Below are 20823 nucleotides of genomic sequence, written 5' to 3' on the forward strand. Positions count from 1 at the left end.
CACCTGCTATATGAAGCCACATGTCGTTGGCTCAATGACTAGACTGCTTGCCTTTGTAAACAGTGGTTGGAATTGTTAATAAATAAGAACATGTGTTCCCATAGATTTCTTTACTTATTTTGTAGCCACTCTAACATATCTAGTCAGTATTTCAGAATAATACTCTGTCCTTACCTTTTCTTGATTGTGTGTGCTATTTCCATTGAGTTAATTACTGGAAAGTTTAGTGAAATTATAATGAAAAACACCTTGATTATCCACTGGGTTTCAGTTATATATATTAACTGGATTTACTGTTTAGCTAAGATGATCACAAGTTAGTTTGAAATATTCTGTCCACAGGAGCTTAGATTTGTGGGTTTGTCCTGGGAGACATTTGAAAGGATGGCTTCTTAGTTGCTTACCTGTGCAGCCTCACTGCTATTAATAATAAGTGCTGGGATGCCTTGTAACATGATGTGTGGGGGAAAGGTGAGTCAGGGGACTCAGTCTCTTACTCTTTCCAGAAGCCGAGCCATGACAAAGTCATGTATGATGGAAAGTCTGTTCTAGGGGGAGGTAGGTTGGGAGAGCCTTGATGCTGAAGGTGGTGGATATTGTCAGTGCTGTTTAGCCTGTCCTTTGCTTTCGGACTGGATAGCAAGGGGGAATAAAGCTGTAAGAGCATTTCAAAGGAGAAAAGTTAACACTTTGGAAAGGAGAACTGATGTAAAACTGTGCTATTACCTCAGTCTAGGGTGGGTCCCTCAGATCAAGAACAGTATCAAGAACAGTTTTCCAGGGCTTTGAAAAACACTGGAAAGCAAGAGTGAGTGCATGGTTTAAAAGACAGAAAAACACAATTCTAGGAAGAGTAGTTGGTGGAAGGGATTGTGTGAAAGACAGCAGAGGGGTTTTATGATGTTGGCCATTCTGACTGGTGTGAAGTGACATCTCACTGGCGTTTTGATTTGTATTTCTCTAATAATTAGCAATGTGGAACATCTTTTCATGTGCCTCTTGGCCATCTGTATGTCTTGTCTGGAGAAATATGTATATGTTGGGAGCTCTGCTCAGTGTTATGTGTCTATACTCAGTGAGCCTGGATAGGAGGGGAATTTGGAGGAGAGTGGCTGTGTGTCATGTATGGCTGAGTCGCTTTGCTGTGCACCTGCAACTATCATAACGTTGTTACTTGGCTATACACCCAATATAAAGTAAAAAGTTAAAAATAAAAAAGACAGCAGAAGGGAGGGTAGAGAGAGGAGAGAAAAGAGACGGAAGTCGGCCAGTATGTAGGGGATGTGGGCCATGTGGCCTGACCACCTTGGTGCCACGGCTGTGGCCAAAGTAGGGGTAGGAGGAAGACACCTCCCGCACGCCTCCTTACCTGATAGAGACAAGCAGGCAGGCACTCTGCGTTTGCTTTTTAAGGAACATTGATACAGGCCCAGTGGAAATTCATGTGCCTGTAGCAAAAACTTGGCGAAACACACTTGTCATTCAGGCGTTTCCTCCTTTCCAGCTTGTTTCAAATTGCTGCCAGCCCGGTTTCGTGCTCTTCAAAGCCTTCCCCAGAGAAACAGGTGGTTTCAAGTTTTGCGTTGTCCACTTTGAGCTTGCACAAAAATTAAGATGAAAAGTAAAAATAGATGATTTATCAAATTCTTAGTCAAGCCTTTGAAGAATTCTCATTGGAAACAAGGAAGTTTTATATCTTATGTGTGATGGCCTGTTAATACTTACAAGTTCCCTGGCCTAAGAATGATTTGAATTGCTAAAAAACAAAACAATAGGAGAAAAAATTTTAGTAACTGACATTTCAACAAAAGGATTTTAAATGTGTGTGACTTCAGTGTGTCTGTCTTTTAACCTCAGCACTCCACACCTCCAAGTGCATACGGGTCAGTCAAAGCGTACACTAACTTTGATGCTGAGCGGGATGCTCTGAACATTGAAACAGCCATCAAGACCAAAGGTAAGCCATATGTTTATCCTCTTGTCAGACTCTCACCAAAATGTTATTAGTCTCTGCCTTTCATCTTCATACACTGGTCATTTGAAATTGTCATCGAGCCTTAATGAAGTGATCCAAACCTACCCCATCCATCCTTCCCTTCTTCCTTCCAGCTTCCTCCCTCCCTCCTCCCCTTGGAGAGAAGAAGATTTAAAGCGTGAGAAATTAACCAAATGGCATAGTGACATGGAAATAAGCTTATATTTCAGGGCCAGGAGGCCTGATGCCCTGGGTGTGTGCTTTGGGCTCAGAGGCCTCAATATCCCTTCTGTAAGGAAGAAATTGGTCATGGTGATCCCTAAGGGCCTCTTTTTGGTCCTAAGTCCCCTTGAATTTCATCACTTTTGTTGGAAAATTTCTGGGTACATTTTGCTGCTTTGCTCTTAGATTGATCTAATGAGCAAAAAATCCAGGTTTTTTTTTTTTTGTTTTTTTTTTAAACTCCACAAGTTATGTCACTCCTTGGGCCTGGAGCTCAGATTTAAAGAGCTTTCGGGATGACTGTATTTCCTAGAGTTCCAGGATGAGTAAGAGAGGACCAGGAGGCATAAAAGCTCCCATTCTGAAATAAAGCAGATAAAGCATTTTGTGGGTAGAGTTGAGCAAGGACCTGTTCAGGTCATCATGCTGTTTTCTGTGTCTACAAAAGCCTGTGACCAGACTTTGAGGCTTCTGTTGATGAAGCATGTACCTCTGGGGTTGCTCCATCCCTGGATCTCTGGAAACACTGCGATGATTGTGATTCACCACACTCTTCCCCACCTTTGGACAAAGCACTTCTTTACATGCAAAGCTTGTGAGACACAGATGTGATCCAGCAGCTATTCTGACTGCTGGTTCATCCCCTGTTGACGAGCCACAGGACATTAGGATAATGGAGTGCTTTTGCTTGTTGACACACCCCAACAGTTCACATACAGGTCACTGCAGACTGGGGACCTCAGTCAGGGTAACCTGGGGGGCCTAAAACTGGGATGACCGTATGTCCCCGTTATGCCTGCATATTTACTGATTGTGCCCCCTTGCACCCTCAGAACTGTCATATTTTGTCGTAAATTGCATAGTCATCTTTCCTAAAACCCTTGGAGAAACTGGATACTGTGTTTCCGAGGATAAGAAGGAATACAGAAAGATCCTTTAGGTCCCCTGGTTCTGATGCAGCATAGGCTTGCATCATCAGCCTCAAAGCAGCCTTAGTTTCCATGAGGACACCGTGGGCATGTCTGGCCTGGACAACTAACTAACCTTCAAAAAGCCATCTCTTTTGGTGCTTTTAAATGACCATACTTGTCAAAGGCCAGCCTGGGGAGTCAGGAAGTCACTAATCAGGAAGTGAAACTAAAATCTGCAGGTCTTATCTCCCTGCAGTCAGTTCTACATGGTGGAACCTGGTGGATGAGAACATGTGTGTGTGTGGCTTCAAATCTTAGCTCTACCACTAATTTACTAACTGCAGACTCTGGGAAAACATTTAGCTTCCTTAAGCCTGAACTTCCTTACTACAAAGGGGGAGCTAATAAAAGTTTCCACCTCACGGGGTTGTTGTGAAGTATGAAGCACGTAGCGTGGTGCCTGCCATGTAGACAACTCAGAGTATGTTACCTTAACACACACACGCAGTCCGCTCTCCTATAAACTCACCCTGTCTCGCTATTTGGATGTGCCTATATTCCTAGGGTTTCCCAACAAGCCATTGTAGAGATAAAATAGAAGTTTAACAGCTCACTCATCTGACAAAGATGGTGCCTTTTACAAGCTTGAGACAAAGGCTGCTTTTATCCCTGCATGAGAAAGCTTTTAGCGCACTGGAATGTAAAGATTGCGCAAGTGAACTCTGGTAACAGCTGAAACTCCCAGGGTAATAAAAATACCTTCAGGCCCTTTCTGAGTTAGTAGAAAAATACTCAAGTTTCTAAGCAGAAAAGTCTGGAGAGCTAAGATTTGGATTCCTACATTCTGGTTTGGTCAGATGCAGCTGACATCACCATTATCAGGGTTGCAGGAGCTCCTGATTGAGTGCTGCTCATTATGAGCTGGCATGGCACCAGGCACTTCAGGAACATTATTCCTAGGTGAACTTCAGATTAATCCTCTCATACTAGGTGCTGTCATCCCCAATATATGGAGGACACAATTTAGGACTAACATGCTCCAGGTCTCTTGACTGTGGTTCAGACTGGGATTTGAATGTGACTCAGTCCAGCCCCAGGGCTGTGTTCTCACGCACCCTAATGTTATGCCACCCACTTGGCAGGACCAGACTTCTTACTTTGCCATAAGTTGTGGTCAGGCATGAGAACATTTTCTGTCTGTGATTCTAGAGATATCAGATATATGTCATATTTGTAGGTCCAGCTTTTCGTCCCTTGTCGTCTTCTTTCCCAGACTTAACACCCAGTGAGTCCCACTTAGGACTGCTTTTTATTTACTTATTTTTGGTGCCTAGTGATTTTAAAGAGTAACTGAATTTTCTTAAATCTGTTGACCCTTTAAAATAGTTTCTAGATTGTTGGTGTATTTAGAACTTTGAATTCTTCGAGAGGATAGACTGTGATACCATACAGAGCTCAGTGTTCTGGCAAAGTTGTTATTGTCAGTATTGGTCATGATGGTGACAAAACCCAGGCCTCTCTTCTAGCTGGAGAGTGACTTAGTAAATTATGATAACTCTCTTTATATTACACTGAATATCTGTTGAATGTCACCGCAATATGAAAAGTAAAGTTTTTAAACAGTTGTTTTACATTGCTATTGAGATAAAATTCACATCCCATACAATTTACCTATAGAAAATGTACAGTTCAATGTTTGGTTTTTTTTGCTAGAATATTCACAGACTTGTGCAACCATCCTTGCAATCAATTTTGGAACACTCACTTTGACATAAATTTTACCTTAGATTTGTCAATTGCATAAAAAGTGGACATAAAATAGTATATACAGGGAATTCCCTGGTGGTCCAATGGTTAGGATTCCATGCTTCCGCTTCAGGGGCTTGAGTTCAACCCCTGGTCAGGGAACTAAGATCTCAGAAGACTCATGGTTAAGCTCTCTCTCCCCAGAATAGTATATACAGTGTGATCATACCACAACAATTTTTTTATGTCAGAAAGGAAAAATAAGGCATTATTCTCTGTGTGTGTATATATATATATATAACTCAATATATTCTGTATTTTCCAAATTCTCTATGATAACATATATTACCTTTGTAACGGGAAGCAATAAACCAAATTAAAAACAAATGAAGTTATTACAATTGACTCCTGAACAACATGGGTTTGAACTACACTTACATGGATAGTTTTCAATAGTAAGTACTACACAATCAGAGGTTGGTTAGATGCATAGGTATGAAATCAATTATGTGGAGGGTTGACTATAAGTTATATGTGGATTTTCCACTATGGGGAGGGTCAACACCCTAAATCCCTGAGTTGTTCAAGGATCAGCTATAGTTGAGAAAATCACATCCCTTTTTGTTTTTTTTTTCTCCTTCTTCCTGATCTTTTTAGATATTAACACTACTTTCTTTTTAAAAAAAACGAGCTAATTAAGATCTTACCTTCCCTTTTAGAGTGCCTTTCACTTTAAGTGTAATTAAGAAGCTTGTGCCAGGCCTTACCCAGCTTCCAGCTCAAACCCTTTTCCAGAACACAATGCAAATTAATTGGTGCTTCCTTGATATCAAAGGAAACAAAGGGTAAACCTCAAATGCTGATACAAACAAAAGCCAAAGGACCAGGACAAGGTGACTCTCGGTGGCCTCCCTCTCAGATGGTGTAGCCCAGGTGTGCGTGCATACGTGTTTGTGCGTGTGCCGAATGTAGAGCATGCTGGGTATTACTTGTGCTGCCTAACGTACATTGACTGTGCTATCGTCTGAGTGCTCTAAGGAAGAAGGGCTGTGAGCAAGTCACCTGTGGCTGAGGGTTTCTCACTTCTGTTAAACATGAGAATTGTGACCTGGGGCAAGCCTGCAGTGGGGAGGGTGAGGAGGGGCAGACCTGGCTGAGATCTGTAGGTTGGTGCTGCATAGACTGGTCAGAAGGCCTCAAAGTAGCTCTCATCCCTCCCTTCCCCTTTGCCCTTAAAACCTCTCATCTGGGCTGCGAGGGCATCTGTCTTTATTTCTAAAGAGCCTCCTGCGTCATCCGTGATTCTCTGCTTAGCCTCATCTCCAGGCTATTTCATGCCCCACACAGAGCCTTTGATCTCTCAGGAGTGTGCAGCCCTCCTCTAGTGGGAGTGTTATCCCACTTCTAACATCTGGGCAGTTCCCACTTATCCCTCTCTCTCTGTCGGCAAACTTTTTCTGGCCATGCCACATGGCATGTGGGATCTTAGTTTCTCAACAAGGAATTGAACCTTCCTCCCCACCACCCCCTGATTTGAAGCGTGGAGTCTTAACTACTAGACCAACAGTGAAGTCCCCTCACTCATCTCTTGACTGGAGTCAATGCACAGCCTCTTCTCCAAGCTTTCTCTTAGCAGGAAGGCAGAATCAATTATTCCTTGACTGTGTCTCATAATACTTTTCATCTCATTTATAGCTCTTGTCACATTGTGTTAAAGTTATTTATCTACGGATTTGTCTCCTCCTACCAGAATGTGAGTTCATTGAGGGTGAGGGCTTCATTTCATTAACCTTTTCTAACACCCAGGCCACTGGGATCATGTGAGAAGGTACATAGTTAACCTGAATAGTAGTGAAAATGTACACAGATACCAGAGCTTAAAGGTGAGTGTGGACATGTGGCTGGCAAGATAAGGCAGCAAAAGATAGATCCGGAATCCGGACCATATCCACAAAGGAATAACAGTCCCCTCGTGAGGCTTGATCCCTTTTTCAAAGTGAATTTAGCTCATGCCTTGGAAGTCTGCTTTGTTTCTGGTTTTAAGGGGTCTCAGTATGCCGTGTATCTCACCTCAACCAAATGCATGATTGTTTTGTGTATGTTCTGGCTTGAGGTAGACTCTGCAATTACTTACCTCAATTAATGTCTAGTTAGAAGCTGAATAAAGCCATGCAAAAGTAGTAATATTGCTTAATTAACAAGAGGTTGCTGAGACTTAAATCTGTAGGAGTCTCTTGGTCTAGATTGGCCTTGGGTTAAATATATACTGTGGAGTGTACAACACAGCTGTGAGTGGTTTACCATATGGGTCCAAATAACTAGAAAGGAAAGTCAGCTAAATTAGAAAAGGATGAATCTAGACTCCATAAAATAGATTGTAATTAGAAGCAGCACAACCCGAGAGTTAAGAGTAAGTGCCAATAAATTGGTACAGCTTTGGTCTCTCTTTCTCTGGAAGGGGAGGGTAATGAGTTGCCCTATTATTATTGCCAGTTTTGATTTTAGCTGTATTTGTGTTCTCCGGAAGGGTTGCAATAGCGGGTGTTTTTCCCCCACTTCTTATTAGCACAAGTATAGAAGCATAAATGCTGCAAGTTTTTGCACTTTTTTTTCTCTTATACTTTTAAAATGGAACTGCTTAAGTTTTCAAGCATGGCTACAAGACTAACATCCCATGGCAGTGGGAAGCAGCCAGGATGTGTGTTTTGCGTTTCACCTGTATACCTGTAGGTATATTCATTCAGTTGAGACAGCAATTCAGAATGTATTTTCTTGAAGATGCTGGGAGGCAGATTGGCTGGGAAAAGTAGCTTCTCTCCTCTGGGAGGAGCTTTGGAGTTGGGAGCCCAAACCAAGAGCCCCCAAGTTTGAGTGTGAGCCCGCTTGTGGGAAAGGCCTTTGTGACTCATGTAGCCCAGGGCCTTCTCACCATCCTGGAAGTTGAGCAGAAGGGAACACAACCTTCCCGTTGAGGACTTTCTCTTTGTGTTCAAGTTTACTCTAGACTGAGTTCTCATCTCACAGCACTGCTGGGAACAGAGTAACCAGTGCTGAGTCATAGTCACCTTTAGTGCGGGCACAGATTTTCTGATTTTCAAGAGGATCATTGTCTACTCAGGTATGTAGATGCCACACTCAAGCTAAGGAGCCTGTGAAACCTGGGTACAGGAGTCCCTGGTGCCTTTCTCACTGTAGGCATTGGCTGTTGTTGCCTGCCCCTCAAGTTCTTTCTTTTGTAGAAAACCATTACCTCTTGTCCATTGAGGAAATCAAATACCAGTGACACCCAGGGACCATGGAAGTCACCACATTCCTATCTGGTGTCTGCAGTGCTGGGGCAATAAATAGTAACTTCTCTGTCAGCTGAGTTCAGGGTGAGCGTGGCAGTTTCTCTTGCATCTGTTCAGATGTTTTATTTTGTGACTCAGGAGGCTGATCGAGCGACAGGGCACGAATTGCTGCCTGCACTTTATGCACGATCCTTCATTTGCAGTTTCATTTGATTTGGATCTTGAGCAGTGGCCCTTGTGTTTTTCTGCTGGTCCCGTAGTATCACAGAAATGTGATTATGCACAGAAGGCCGACAGGGTTCTAGATTCATAAAGAATCCAGTGGGATTACCAAAGAGATGACGCTTAAATCCTTTCTAAGGGACTCAGCTGAGGTGAGACCAGAGCAGAATGGGAATGGAAGAAATTTAATTTCTCAGCTGAACCTTCTTCTTAGAGGTAGTTAGCTAAACTGTGCTTTCTCTGAATCAGGCCAGGTAGCACCGTGTCAGGTGGTAGGAAGGATACTTTGGGCAATGGTGTGCGTGTGCGTGTGTGTGTGTATGTGTGTGTACATGGATGTGCTTCCCTGTCCCTGAAATCACTCTTGTTGGCACTTTAGGTTCCTGCCGAGTTATGAATGGCTATTTTCAGAAGAGGGTCTTCTAGCTCTTTCTCTCAAAAAACCTCAGTGGGGTTATCTCATCAGTGGCTGTGCATTGTTACTGGGTGGCAAATGTTATCTAAAGATTATTTGATGGTTGTACATTTGTATGTTCTGAATAGTAAGTCCAGTTCTGTAGACAAATTGACACATTACTGTCTCAGATGCTTTTTAGGAACAAGATGGAGGAGTGTCGTGTAAAAAAGCACCAAAGTATAATTTCAAAAAGGTACAAATGTGACTCATAAGAGTATACAGGATACTCTTGTGATATAGGATAAACACATGTCAAACATTAATTCATTGAGGTAGGGCTGGTTCAAAGGAAATTTGAGAGGCTGGTTGTTTATAAGCACTGAGAAAAGAATGTTAGAAGAAGTTTACTGGGCTGGATACGAGACCATTCATGAATTTGAGAGCACTGAAGCCATAATCTTCGAAACTATCCTTTCTACTGGACCAAAATCTACAAGTGAATATCTAACCCATAGAGCCTGTGCTATAATCAGTGGTGAGTAGCCAGTCGAGTGAGAGTGAGCCCTGGAGAAACAGTCTTGGAGGGCAGTTGGCCGCACTCAGAGGACATGTTCCCTTCCTCTTGCCTCATGTTTTAGTTTGGTTAGTTTTCTCTAACTGGAAGCAGAATAGCCCAGTGCAGGTCTTTAATCCTGACTTGAATCCCAGCTCTGCAAGTGACTTACTTGTGTGACCTTGGGTGAGCCCTTGCCTTGTGAGCATTGGTTTCCCCACCGTGTACAGTGGAGGTGACCATAACACCCCTCACACACAGACGTGGTGACAATTGCGATAGGGACTTGTTTGTACAAAGTACCTCGTAAAATGTCTGGCACATTGTGGGTATTCAGTGAATAGTTGATACTGTTTTAATAAAACCCATGGGTCCATGGCCTTCCTCTCCCCGTGACTTTATTGCAAAGGTGGTTTCCGAGGTTTGATACTGATATGCCCAGTAATCTAAGCCAAGTTCTGGCTTTTCCTCTGATCTAGATAAGGAGCAGCTCTGGGCAGTTTTCCTTTATTTCCTAACCAGTCAGCCCTGCCCTGAGGGCCTCCTGAGTCCTTTATCAAGCAGAATGAAATCTATTTTCTCTGTGCAACCAGTGTGTCTTGCCAGATGTGAGTCAGCATCCTGTTCAGAATGGCCTCTTGGTTCCTTGCCATGGTCAATAAGGATACACATTTTCCGTGGAATGCCACATGTGGAGCAGGCCTGGGGTTTCCAGCCACAGAGAGGAGGAGACTCCAGGAGGCCCATTTTGTGGGTTTGGATTCAGCCATTATTTTAGACTGCAAGAGTTCTTTGTTTTAAAACTATGATGGGTGGTTTAAGAGACCCACGACCCCGGAGTTTTCTATGAGAACCCTGCTGTCAGCGGTGCCTTCCTGTGGTATCACTTGTCAGAACTGTGGCTTCAGGTGACTGGCACTTAGATCAGAGACTGATTTTCCAGATGCCCTAGCTCAGAGTGGACTGTTTTTATAGGTAGCTGAGAAGATTGGCCAGCCATTTTCATTCAAGGAGTAAATGCTTAAAAACTTTTGTGCTGTTTTCTCTCAGGGGCCAAATAAATGTGTGTCTTAGATCCTCACCAGTCTTGGAAATTTTAACTTCTGTTGGTGCTGAAAAGACATTTGATGTCCATTGGCAGAGGACTGGATAAAATAGATGTGGTACACATATATGATAAGATATTATTCAGCCATAATAAAGAATTAAATAATGCCATTTGTGGCATCATTGATGGACCTAGAGATTATCATACCAAGTAAAGTAAGTCAGAGAAGGACAAATATCATATGACATCACTTATATGTGGAATCTAAAAGTATGATACAAATGAATTTATTTGTAAAACAGACTTAACAGATTTCAAAAATAAACTTATAGTTAGCAAAGAAGAAAGGTTGGAGGGAGTGATAAATTAGGAGGCTAGGATAAACATATGCACACTACTATACATAAAATAGATAACCAAGAAGGGCCTACTGTATAGCACAGGGAACTCAAATTCAGTGTTCTGTAATAACCTACATGGGGAAAGAATCTGAAAAAGAGTAGATATACGTACATGTATAACTGAATCACTTTGCTATACACCGAAACTAACACAACATTGTAAATCACCTATATTCCAATATAAAATAAAAACGAAATTGAAAAAAACATTAAAAAAAATCTGTCTGAATCCCAGAATTTACTATGTTTGCACCCACATTCTGTGGGATCGCCCATCTGTGTCACTGTTTCCCAGGGTGAGGCTTTGCTCACGTTACTTTGTGACCGTCCATATCCAACACAGGAAGAATGGGAAGAGGAAGGAGGCATTATTCAAGTTTGTTGTTTTCTTTATGCTTTTGCTTCACTCACACAGTTTATTTTCAAGCTGGGCTTCTTCTCTTGGCAAACACTTCCCCATGGGCACAAAAGAGCAGAGAGTACAGATCCAGAGTGGCAGAGGCACCCACGCCGGGATTAACTTTGTTCATTGTAGAGGTTTCCTGGAGAGAGCTGGTACTCGCTGTGTATTTTTTGACGGTGATTGTGCTGACATAGGTAGCTGAGTGTTCGGCCATCATCCTTCAGCTGCATCCTGGGCAGAAGTGATGAGTCACCGGATGACCCTTGCAGCTTCATCCCGGACTGCACCATTTTCCGCAGGAATTACCGTCTCACCAATTATGATAGCAGGTTGAGAGGAAGCAGCGGTGTTCTGAAGATAAGATGGTTAAATCCCACTGGCAGATGTGTGCATTCTGCTGTTCCAACATAGGATATGCCTTAAGTGGCTTTGACTCAACCATTGATCCTAGGCCCAGTGATTTTTTTTTCCTCTTTCTAGTTCGATTTGAAACTTGAAGACAGAGGTAGGGGAGAAACAGCTGATGTAGGTGAAGATCTCAAGAGGAGGAGGGGCTTCTACTAGTAGACAGTTTTTAGTTGTCTCTGTAGTTGCTGATATTAGCATTTGTGTAATGTATCAGATCCTTCACTGGTCAGGGGTCTCAGCATGCTGGATACTGCATCACAGCAGGCTGGTTGCGTGATGAGTAATTTAGGTAAAATACACTGAGATGCCTTCAGACTATAGCCGTTGCTGCCTCCCAGGTGAGATTCAGGTTAACCACCCAGGCTCTTTATGGGGAGTTCCAATAATTGGATTGGATTCTGACTGTTGGCTAAACACTAAGCTGCTGTGAACAGAAAGTTTCATTGTTTGATTGCTAAGAGAAGTTTCATTGCTCAAGAGCATGGGACTGCACTGAAGTTTGTGGAGTGAACTTTCTTCAGGTGTTATTTCTTACCTGGGTTTTGAACAAAGGTAAGCATTTCTTTCCCTAAGATTGTAGCTGACCCTGCACCTCACAGAAGCAGTTGGTCAGTTCAGTCAGTTCAGTTCAGTTCAGTTGCTCAGTCGTGTCAGACTCTTTGCGACCCCATGGACTGCAGCACACCAGGCCTCCCTGTCCATCACCAACTCCCAGAGTTTACTCAAACTCATGTCCATTGAGTTGGTGATGCCATCCAACCATCTCATCCTCTGTCATCCCCTTCTCCTGCCTTCAATCTTTCCCAGTATCAGGGTCTTTTCCAATGAGTCAGTTCTTCTCATCAGGTGGCCAAAGTATTGGAATTTCAGCTTCAACATCAGTCCTTCCAATGAATATTCAGGACTGATTTCCTTTAGGATGGACTAGTTGGATCTCCTTGCAATCCAGGGGACTCTCAAGAGTCTTCTCCAACACCACAGTTCAAAAGCATCAATTCTTCGGCACTCAGCTTTTCTTTATAGTCCAACTGTCACATCCATACATGACTACTGGAAAAACCATAGCCTTGACTAGATGGATCTTTGTTGGCAAAGTAATGTCTCTGCTTTCTAATATGTTGTCTAGGTTGGTCATAACTTTTCTTCCAAGGAGTAAGTGTCTTTTAATTTCATGGCTGCAGTCACCATCTGCAGTGATTTTGGAGCCCAAAGATTTAAAGTCTATCACTATTTGCACTGTTTCCCCATCTATTTGCTATGAAGTGATGGGACCAGATGCCATGATCTTACTTTTCTGAGTGTTGAGCTTTAAGCCAACTTTTCCACTCTCCTCTTTCACTTTCATCAAGAGGCTCTATAGTTCCTCTTCACTTTCTGTCATAGGGTGGTGTCATCTGCATATCTGAGGTTATTGATATGCAAAAACAACACCCATTTGTGGGTGTGATTGGTAATGGAAACAAGGTCTGATGCTGTATAGAGCAATATTGCATAGGAACCTGGAATGTTAGGTCCATAATTCAGGGCAAATTGGAAGTGGTCAAACAGTAGATGGCAAGAGTGAACATCGACATTTTAGGAATCAGCGAACCAAAATAGACTGGAATGGGCAAATTTAACTCAAATTTAATTATATCTACTACTGTGGGCAAGAATCCCTTAGAGAAAGTGGAATAGCCCTCGTAGTCAACAAAAGAGTCTAAAATGCAGTACTTGGATACAATCTCAAAAGCGACAGAATGATCTCTGTTCGTCTCCAAGGCAAACCATTCAATATCACGGTAATCCAAGTCTATGCCCCAACCACTAATGCTGAAGAAGCTGAAATTGAACAAGAGCTTCTAGAACTAATACCCCCAAAAGATGTCCTTTTCATTATAGGGGACTGGAATGCAAAAGTAGGAAGTCAAGAAACACCTGGAGTAATAGGCAAGTTTGGCCTTGGAGTACAGAATGAAGCAGGGCAAAGACTAATAAGAGTTTTGCCAAGAGAACGCACTGGTCATAGCAAACACCCTCTTCCAGCAACACAAGAGAAGACTCTACACATGGACATTACCAGATGGTCAACACCAAAATCAGATTGATTATGTTCTTTGCAGCCAAAGATGGAGAAGCTCTATACAGTCAGCAAAAACAAGACTGAGAGCTGACTGTGGCTCAGATCATGAACTCCTTATTGCCAAATTCAGACTTAAATTGAAGAAAGTGGGGAAAACCATTAGACATTGAGATATGGCCTAAATTGAATCACTTATGATTATACAGTGGAAGTGAGAAATAGATTTAAGGGACTAGATTTGAAAGACACAGTGCCTGATGAACTCTGGATGGAGGTTAGTGACATTGTACAAGAGACAGGGATTGAGACCATCACCAAGAAAAAGAAATGCAAAAAAGCAAAACGACTGTCTGAGGAAGCCTTACAAATAGCTGTGAAGAGAAGAGAAGTGAAAAGCAAAGGAGAAAAGGATAGGTATACGCATTTGAATGCAGAGTTCCAAAGAACAGCAAGGAGAGAGAAGAAAGCCTTCCTCATCGGTCAATGCAAAGAAATAGAGGAAAACAATAGAACAGGAAAGATTAGAGATCTCTTCAAGAAAATTAAGAGATCCCAAGGGAATATCTCATGCAAAGATGGGCAATAAAGGACAGAAATGGTATGAAGCAGTTGGTAGAAGCAATTTAATATACACAGACACATTGCCAGCAGCCTTTCCAGTCCCTACCCATGCTTTTCCACCTCTAGTGGTGAGTCTAAAAGAATACCAGGGAGCTGGTTGAAATGGTGCTTCCCAGGTCCCATGTCCCCAAGCATCTTTAATCAGATCTCAGGATGGGGCCCAGGGTGCTGTGTTTTTAATAAGAGCTTCATGTGACTGTCATTTAGGTGGGCTCAGGACCTATTCTGACACAAACAGAACCGTGTATTTGTTTCTAGGGAAGAATACTTTTTTATGGGTCAGTATTCTTGGCCTACATTCAGGTCAGCAACCCCAGTTGGTTTCAGAAAATATTAGAGGTTAGAGGATATAATTGTATTTTGTTACTTTCCAGCATTTTCAGATTTGGGTAAGAAAGTTAAGTGTCAAATAAGAAGACATTTATAAACAAGCATTTTTTCTAATATAAAGTTAGAGGTATAGACTATTGAGAGAGAGAGCGAGAGAGCACCTGTGAACACACTTGTGTGGGTAGCCATGCCTACCCATGTGCCCAGACTTACCCTAAAGTAGTCCCCAAAGCCTTAATGAGTCTGTGAAGAAATCTATTAGGCTTGGACCTAATTGAGACTAAATGTACGTTCAAGTTCAATTTTATGTGTTAGTGTTTTGTGCAAGCAGATCTGGAGGTCATGGTTCAGATCCCTTTTCATGCTGGTGTAGAGACTGGGACCCCAGGAGGGCAGATGTCTCCATGGGTAACAGCAGCTTCAGCTTCAGCTTCCCAGCTATAAACTAGGAAGAGAAATAGCCACCCTGCCACTTTGTTGTTGTGAAGGTTACATAAGATGGTTTGCATTAGGATGTTTGAGAAACCAAAGAGAATGATACAGATACAGTTCCTGACTATCATGCATATCATGTTTTATTCTAACCAAAGTATTTAGAACCACACTAGGAGTCTCTTGAGATGAAAGCACTAGTTGACTCTAAGTCAGTGGTTATATGCCATTCCCAGTGTATATATTTTTTCAAAATACCCTTTTGATGCTCATCATGGTGAATTTGGAAACTCTAGATAATTGAAAGGACGAAAACTTGGAATTATCTATAATCCTACCACTCAGATGATCACTATTAAAATTTTGGTATAAACTAACATAACACTGTAAATCAGCTATACTGTAATAGAAATTTAAAAAAAATTATTTTTGGTATAAAGAGGATTTTATATTTTCTTACACATGAGCGTTCATTTTACAAAAATCAGGTTAGATTAGGCATACTGTTTTGCAACCCATTTTTTTTTCTTAACAGTATATTGTGAACACTTTTTCATGTCAGTTAATACCATCATTTAAAATGTCTATATAGTACCCCATTATATGAACAAAAACATTTATTTAATCAGTTATTAGATATTTCACTGTTTATTTATTATATGCAGTGCTGAAATAAGCATCTTTGAAATAATGTCATATTCAGCAGTTGGGTATCTACATTGCCACTGGCTAAAGGCATAAATGCAGTTAAGGTAACTGACTAACATTGGTATGTTGTTTAGTTGCTAAGTTGCATCCCAGCTTTTGCCACCCCATGGACTATAGCCCCCCAGGCTCCTCTGTCCTTGGGATTTCCCAGGCAGGAATACCAGAGTGGGTTGCCATTTCCTTCTCCAGGGCATCTTCCTGACACAGGAATAGGACCCATGTCTCCTGTATTGGCAGGCAGATTCTTATTGCTGAGCCACCTGAGAAGCCCTAACATTGGTATAAAATCACTTAGAAATGAGTATATAAATACAAAAATAAATCTTATTTATTTTTATACCCAGAAATTCTAACTTTCTGCTTTTCATCTTTCTGATGCACTTGAGAGTTTAGTTTTCTCTGTCAGTCTGCTCTTGACCTCTGCCTCAGAGCATGACAGTTATGACTTTGGCAACTCCTGATTTCCTTTAGGCCAGGCTTTTTGCAATTCATGTATGACCCTGTAGGCTTAACCACTCTGCTCTCTCGCACTCAGAAATTACCTATCCTATTATGGCAAAGGCTCTTCCTTTTATTAAACAAAGTTCATTATCAGTCAGGAGAGAGACCTTTCACTTTCTGAATTTTTAAAATTGTGCTTTCTTCAGTTAAATGGCATGTTAGGAGTATTTCTGATGTAAAATTGGAAACTTTCAGATACCAGAAGGCATTGCTTATCTTTGTAAATACACATGTTCCAATTAAAATAGGTACTAAAATATTTTGGTGGCACTACAAAGCTCCCAATTTAGATTTAATTTAGATTAAAACACTTACTCTTTTTAATAAAGTTATAAAATTGATTATTAAAATTGCCTATTGAAGATTAAAAGCAGTGGAACTTTTATTTTCCTTACAAAACAATTTAGTCTTCGGTAAGTAGGATTGTATTAATCAATTATGCTATTAAAATACAACTGCCATATTAAATCTGACTCATTTGTCATGACAGTTTCTATAATTATAGAAATTATACCTAGCTGCTTATATAGCTGTAATCCTGCAATAAATATAAATAATTGTCTCTATTAATTCAGGTCACAGTTACTGTCTGTTAAATCCCCAGTTAAATGGCAATTCGGGACCTTCATTTAAAATCCCTCTAAATCTTTGTTGTTCATTTGACTGCCGAAGCTCACAAATGCACCTCCTACTGTTGATTCCAGAGCGCAATTTATGAATAAAGTAGTTTTTTCTTTTTTTAATATGGATATTTTAGAGGTTCAGTTGGCCTTGAGGTTTCAGGCTGTAAGGAAAAAAAAAAAAGGATGTACATGTTGGGTTGAGGGTGCTGACAAAAAGAAAGAGAACAAATCTTAATGTCTTCGTATTTCAGTTTAGAGAACAGTATATATATGTATCAGGTTGAAAAAAACATGCTTAAACCTTTCTTTGTAAACCCAAAGGACTAGAGTATATGGTTGAGTAACTCTTCACAACTTGTATCTTCATAGGTGTGGATGAGGTCACCATCGTCAACATCCTGACCAACCGCAGCAATGAACAGAGACAGGATATTGCCTTTGCCTACCAGAGAAGGACCAAGAAGGTACAGCAGGCTCAGGACTATAGGGCACTGCTTGTTGAATTTCAGGTCCTCAGCCATTAGTTTTTCGTTTCATGAATTCTCTTACCAGCAAGCGCCTTCTGGAACCCTAGGGGATCCAAGGTTTCCCCCTTCCGTCCTTGTAAGAGTCACAGCTCACACATGTGTGGCCCCTGGGGTGCTTGGAGGTCACTCATAAAGACCACAACCTCTTCTAAGCCAGAGCATGTAGAGGCAGCAGTTCTGGAAATAGAAATAGAAAGGCTGGGGAACAACAGCACCAGGTTATCGTTTACTGAATGCTTACTTTGTGCTGGGCATGTGCTTCTTTCATTTCAATGTAACCGCTCATTTCATCTTCATGAGTTCTGCTGGCTCTTGATAAAACATTTTTAATTTAATCTTAGGACACTAACCTCTGTTGAGTATTGATCCTGACATGCACTTCTCATTAAAGTAAAAAAAAAAAAAAAAAAATTCACTTGCGTTCTCAAGACCTCTGGAACCACCAGGGTTTAGTTAGTGTAGTTTATTTGGTCTCCAGGCCATCTTCAACATGCCATGCTGCCGTTGCTGAAAGGGTCTTCTCTGGTTTTTTTCACTTGCTTGTCCACTAGTGGTTAAGGATATGCCCAGCACTTGTTCAACCTTTATTTTATCGCAGTGTTAGGAAATTTTATTTTTAAGGACAAGCTGCTTTATTTTTAACTTCTTGCTATTAAAGGCGTTTGATTTATTCTTGGATGGTGCCATAAGCGTGGCTTCCCACAGCTTCCGTTTTATAGTTTTCACTCATAGTCACAGTGGAGGTGAGCTGAAAGGGTTCTAGAAAAGATGGTAAGCACAGTGGAGGTAAGCTGGAAGGATTCTAGAAAAGATGTTTCTACACTTGGAGTGGCATGACCCCCAGGGTCCAGGGAGTTGTAGGTCAAGCCCAAGCCCAACCTCTCAAACAGTTGGAAAGGACATAAATAGGAAAGCATGTGGTTTCTTTCCTCTCATATGCAATAAAGCTCTTCTTCCAGCTAGACTTTTACTAACCTACTGTAGTGAGGCATGGAAGGGAGTGTTTATTCTCTACTTTCCCCAAAGGATCTATGAGCTGGTAGAACTGAGTTCTGTTGGAGCTGAAGACCTACCTCTTTGGACAAAATGCCTGCAGTTGCTCCTTCAGCTGTCACTTACAGGGCGTGGTCTTCGAACATAGCTGGGTATGGACACACAAGTGTACATTGAATCATAGAAGCCTGGATCTCAATTTCAGATGAGATAGATGGAGAACCAAGCTCTTGCATACCCTGCTGGAGGGAAGATACTGCAGAATCATGCTGGATTTGGTGACCTCACAGGCTTTGCTGTGGGCTGGGGTCAGCTCACTGTCCTACTGATTCTTGATGTCTGTCAGACTAAGGAAAGTTGTTATATTTTAAAGTGAGATACATAAAATACTTAAGATAACTTTCTGCACACTTATTTTTGTTTTATTTTGCCCACACTGTGCGCCATGTGGGATCTTAGTTCCCCGAACCTGTGCCCCCTGCATTGGGAGCATGGAGTCTTAACCACTGGACCATCAGGGAAGTCCCTTGAGATACTTTCTAAAGGAAATCCTCAAAGCAGAACCTTATTGTTTACATAATAATGGGAAAAGCCCTGTATTGTAGAGTCTTTAACAATAGGGACCAAGGCTGCCTGGGTAAGAGGCAAGCATGGGTACAGCTAGTACAAGTAGACAGGTGCTGGGACAGAGGATTGATTTTAATGTTTCTTTCATGTTCAAGGAGATGCCAGGTTTCTCTATATAAGGAATGGTCTTATTTTATTTGTCAAACATATCTGGAGTTTCTGCAGAGTGCAAAGCCCTGTGCTTAACAGTGTGAGAAGCAGGAAGTTGACCGCCCATGAGAAGTTTATTATAGATGTGGAAGAAGTCAGTAGGTGCCCAGATGCTATTTAAAATCTGAACAGAGAATGGATGGAGGGAAGTGTCAAGGGTAGACTAAATTTGGAATTACCTAACCTCAAAGTTCCAAGTTGGAAAATTGGTGCTATAATTGGAAGGAGTAGCTTTGAAAGTCCCCTCCTAAGTGCTAGGTGTTACTAGGACTTGGGGAAGCCGGAGAAAGTAGGTGATGAAAGAATTGGTCCAGACTATCTCTAAGACCCATCTCGGTTCTCAACGTTTGTGAATGATTTGAGAAGATTCTCTGAAGCAGGCTGTACATCACCCCCTAAAGCCTGCACACACCTCTAGAGGCTAAACATCATAGATGCCATGGGTGCTGCTGGAGAGCAGGGGAGGAAGAAAGAAGGGACAGAAGAAGAGGGAAAAAGTGGAAAGAAAGAAGAAACATTATTGTAACAAGAGAGTTCAGCCATCACTCAGTGCTCATGGTTTGTAGGAAGTATAATCCCTGAGGAAGCATCTGTAAAAGCCACATTGAATTGGGATATGTCTGCATATGTATTGCTGACTCAGGCCCCTGACTTGAAATCAGTCAGTGGATTTTTTATGGTGACAGTGGAACCTTCAAGAAACAGTACACAATGGGGAAGTTAAGGAGTGAATGGGGGGACTTTATCCTCACTACCTCTGTCAACACCATTCCAACTTGGCATGGAAAACAGAGTTTCTCTCAATAGGTGAAGTGTTTTGCATAGGAAAACTTCATGACCTACTTCTAGCCACGTGGTGGCCTCTGGTTTCAGCTGGAGACTTTCTGGAATCACCTCTGGCATAGTTGCACAAAGTCTTTTATAGGAAGTTATCAACAGGCCTTGAGGGCTCTGCTTCCCTGGCAGCTCCCCACTCTGACCACCTCCTTCTTAGCAAGGCCCTTGACCCTGCCCTCTGTAGGCTGAATCACGGGTGAGTGTAAGCAAGTTGTGAAAGGCATTCACTCATAGCTTTTTGAGGCTTTGTGTGCTGCTCTGGTTTCATTTTATTTATGGGGGAGAAGGCAAAATCAGCTTGGATTTTATCAGAGCAAGGTCTGATCTTCCAGTTTCTGACCTTTGGGTCTGGCCAAAGGGAATGCAGTTGAAGAATACTTTGACCCAACACCCCAGAGTTGTCAAAGAATCACAACCTGCTTTACAAACACAGGCCTCTATTTTTGTCTTACTAGTTTTAAAGGAGCTATCAGTTACTAACCAACTTTTCCATGTTCTCGCCTGTTTCTCTGAAGGAACTTGCATCAGCACTGAAGTCAGCCTTGTCTGGCCACCTGGAGACAGTGATTTTGGGCCTTTTGAAAACACCTGCTCAGTATGATGCTTCTGAGCTGAAAGCGTCCATGAAGGTAAACATGTGTAAAATGCAGTCTCTGTCAAATCTGCCATTAATATTTGTGAATTACAGCTTTCTGAGTATAATTAGGTGATTTTCAGTTTTGTTGAATTCTCATTTGGAGTCATTTTGGGGGAATGAACTGAAGCTTTAAGTCTCAGGATTTGTACCAAAAATATTTCGATTACTTTTTTTAAGACTGTAAAGAAATTTCATGATG

The 20823-nt window shown here is 41.7% G+C and overlaps 1 protein-coding gene across 5 annotated transcripts in view; it reads left to right on the forward strand.

Moving 5' to 3' along the window:
- The window catches only part of ANXA2 (annexin A2), a 45239-nt gene that overhangs the window by 13354 nt on the left and 11062 nt on the right, over window positions 1–20823 (forward strand). For all 5 annotated transcript variants that reach the window (XM_069596332.1, XM_069596334.1, XM_069596331.1 and 2 more), the window contains exons 3-5: window positions 1858–1957; window positions 17223–17317; window positions 20503–20616. In XM_069596332.1, coding sequence (XP_069452433.1) covers window positions 1858–1957; window positions 17223–17317; window positions 20503–20616 — 309 coding nt within the window. The remainder of the gene's footprint in view (window positions 1–1857; window positions 1958–17222; window positions 17318–20502; window positions 20617–20823) is intronic.

The sequence above is a fragment of the Ovis canadensis genome, chromosome 7 (genome assembly GCF_042477335.2).
Source record: "Ovis canadensis isolate MfBH-ARS-UI-01 breed Bighorn chromosome 7, ARS-UI_OviCan_v2, whole genome shotgun sequence".
Taxonomy (NCBI): domain Eukaryota; kingdom Metazoa; phylum Chordata; class Mammalia; order Artiodactyla; family Bovidae; genus Ovis; species Ovis canadensis.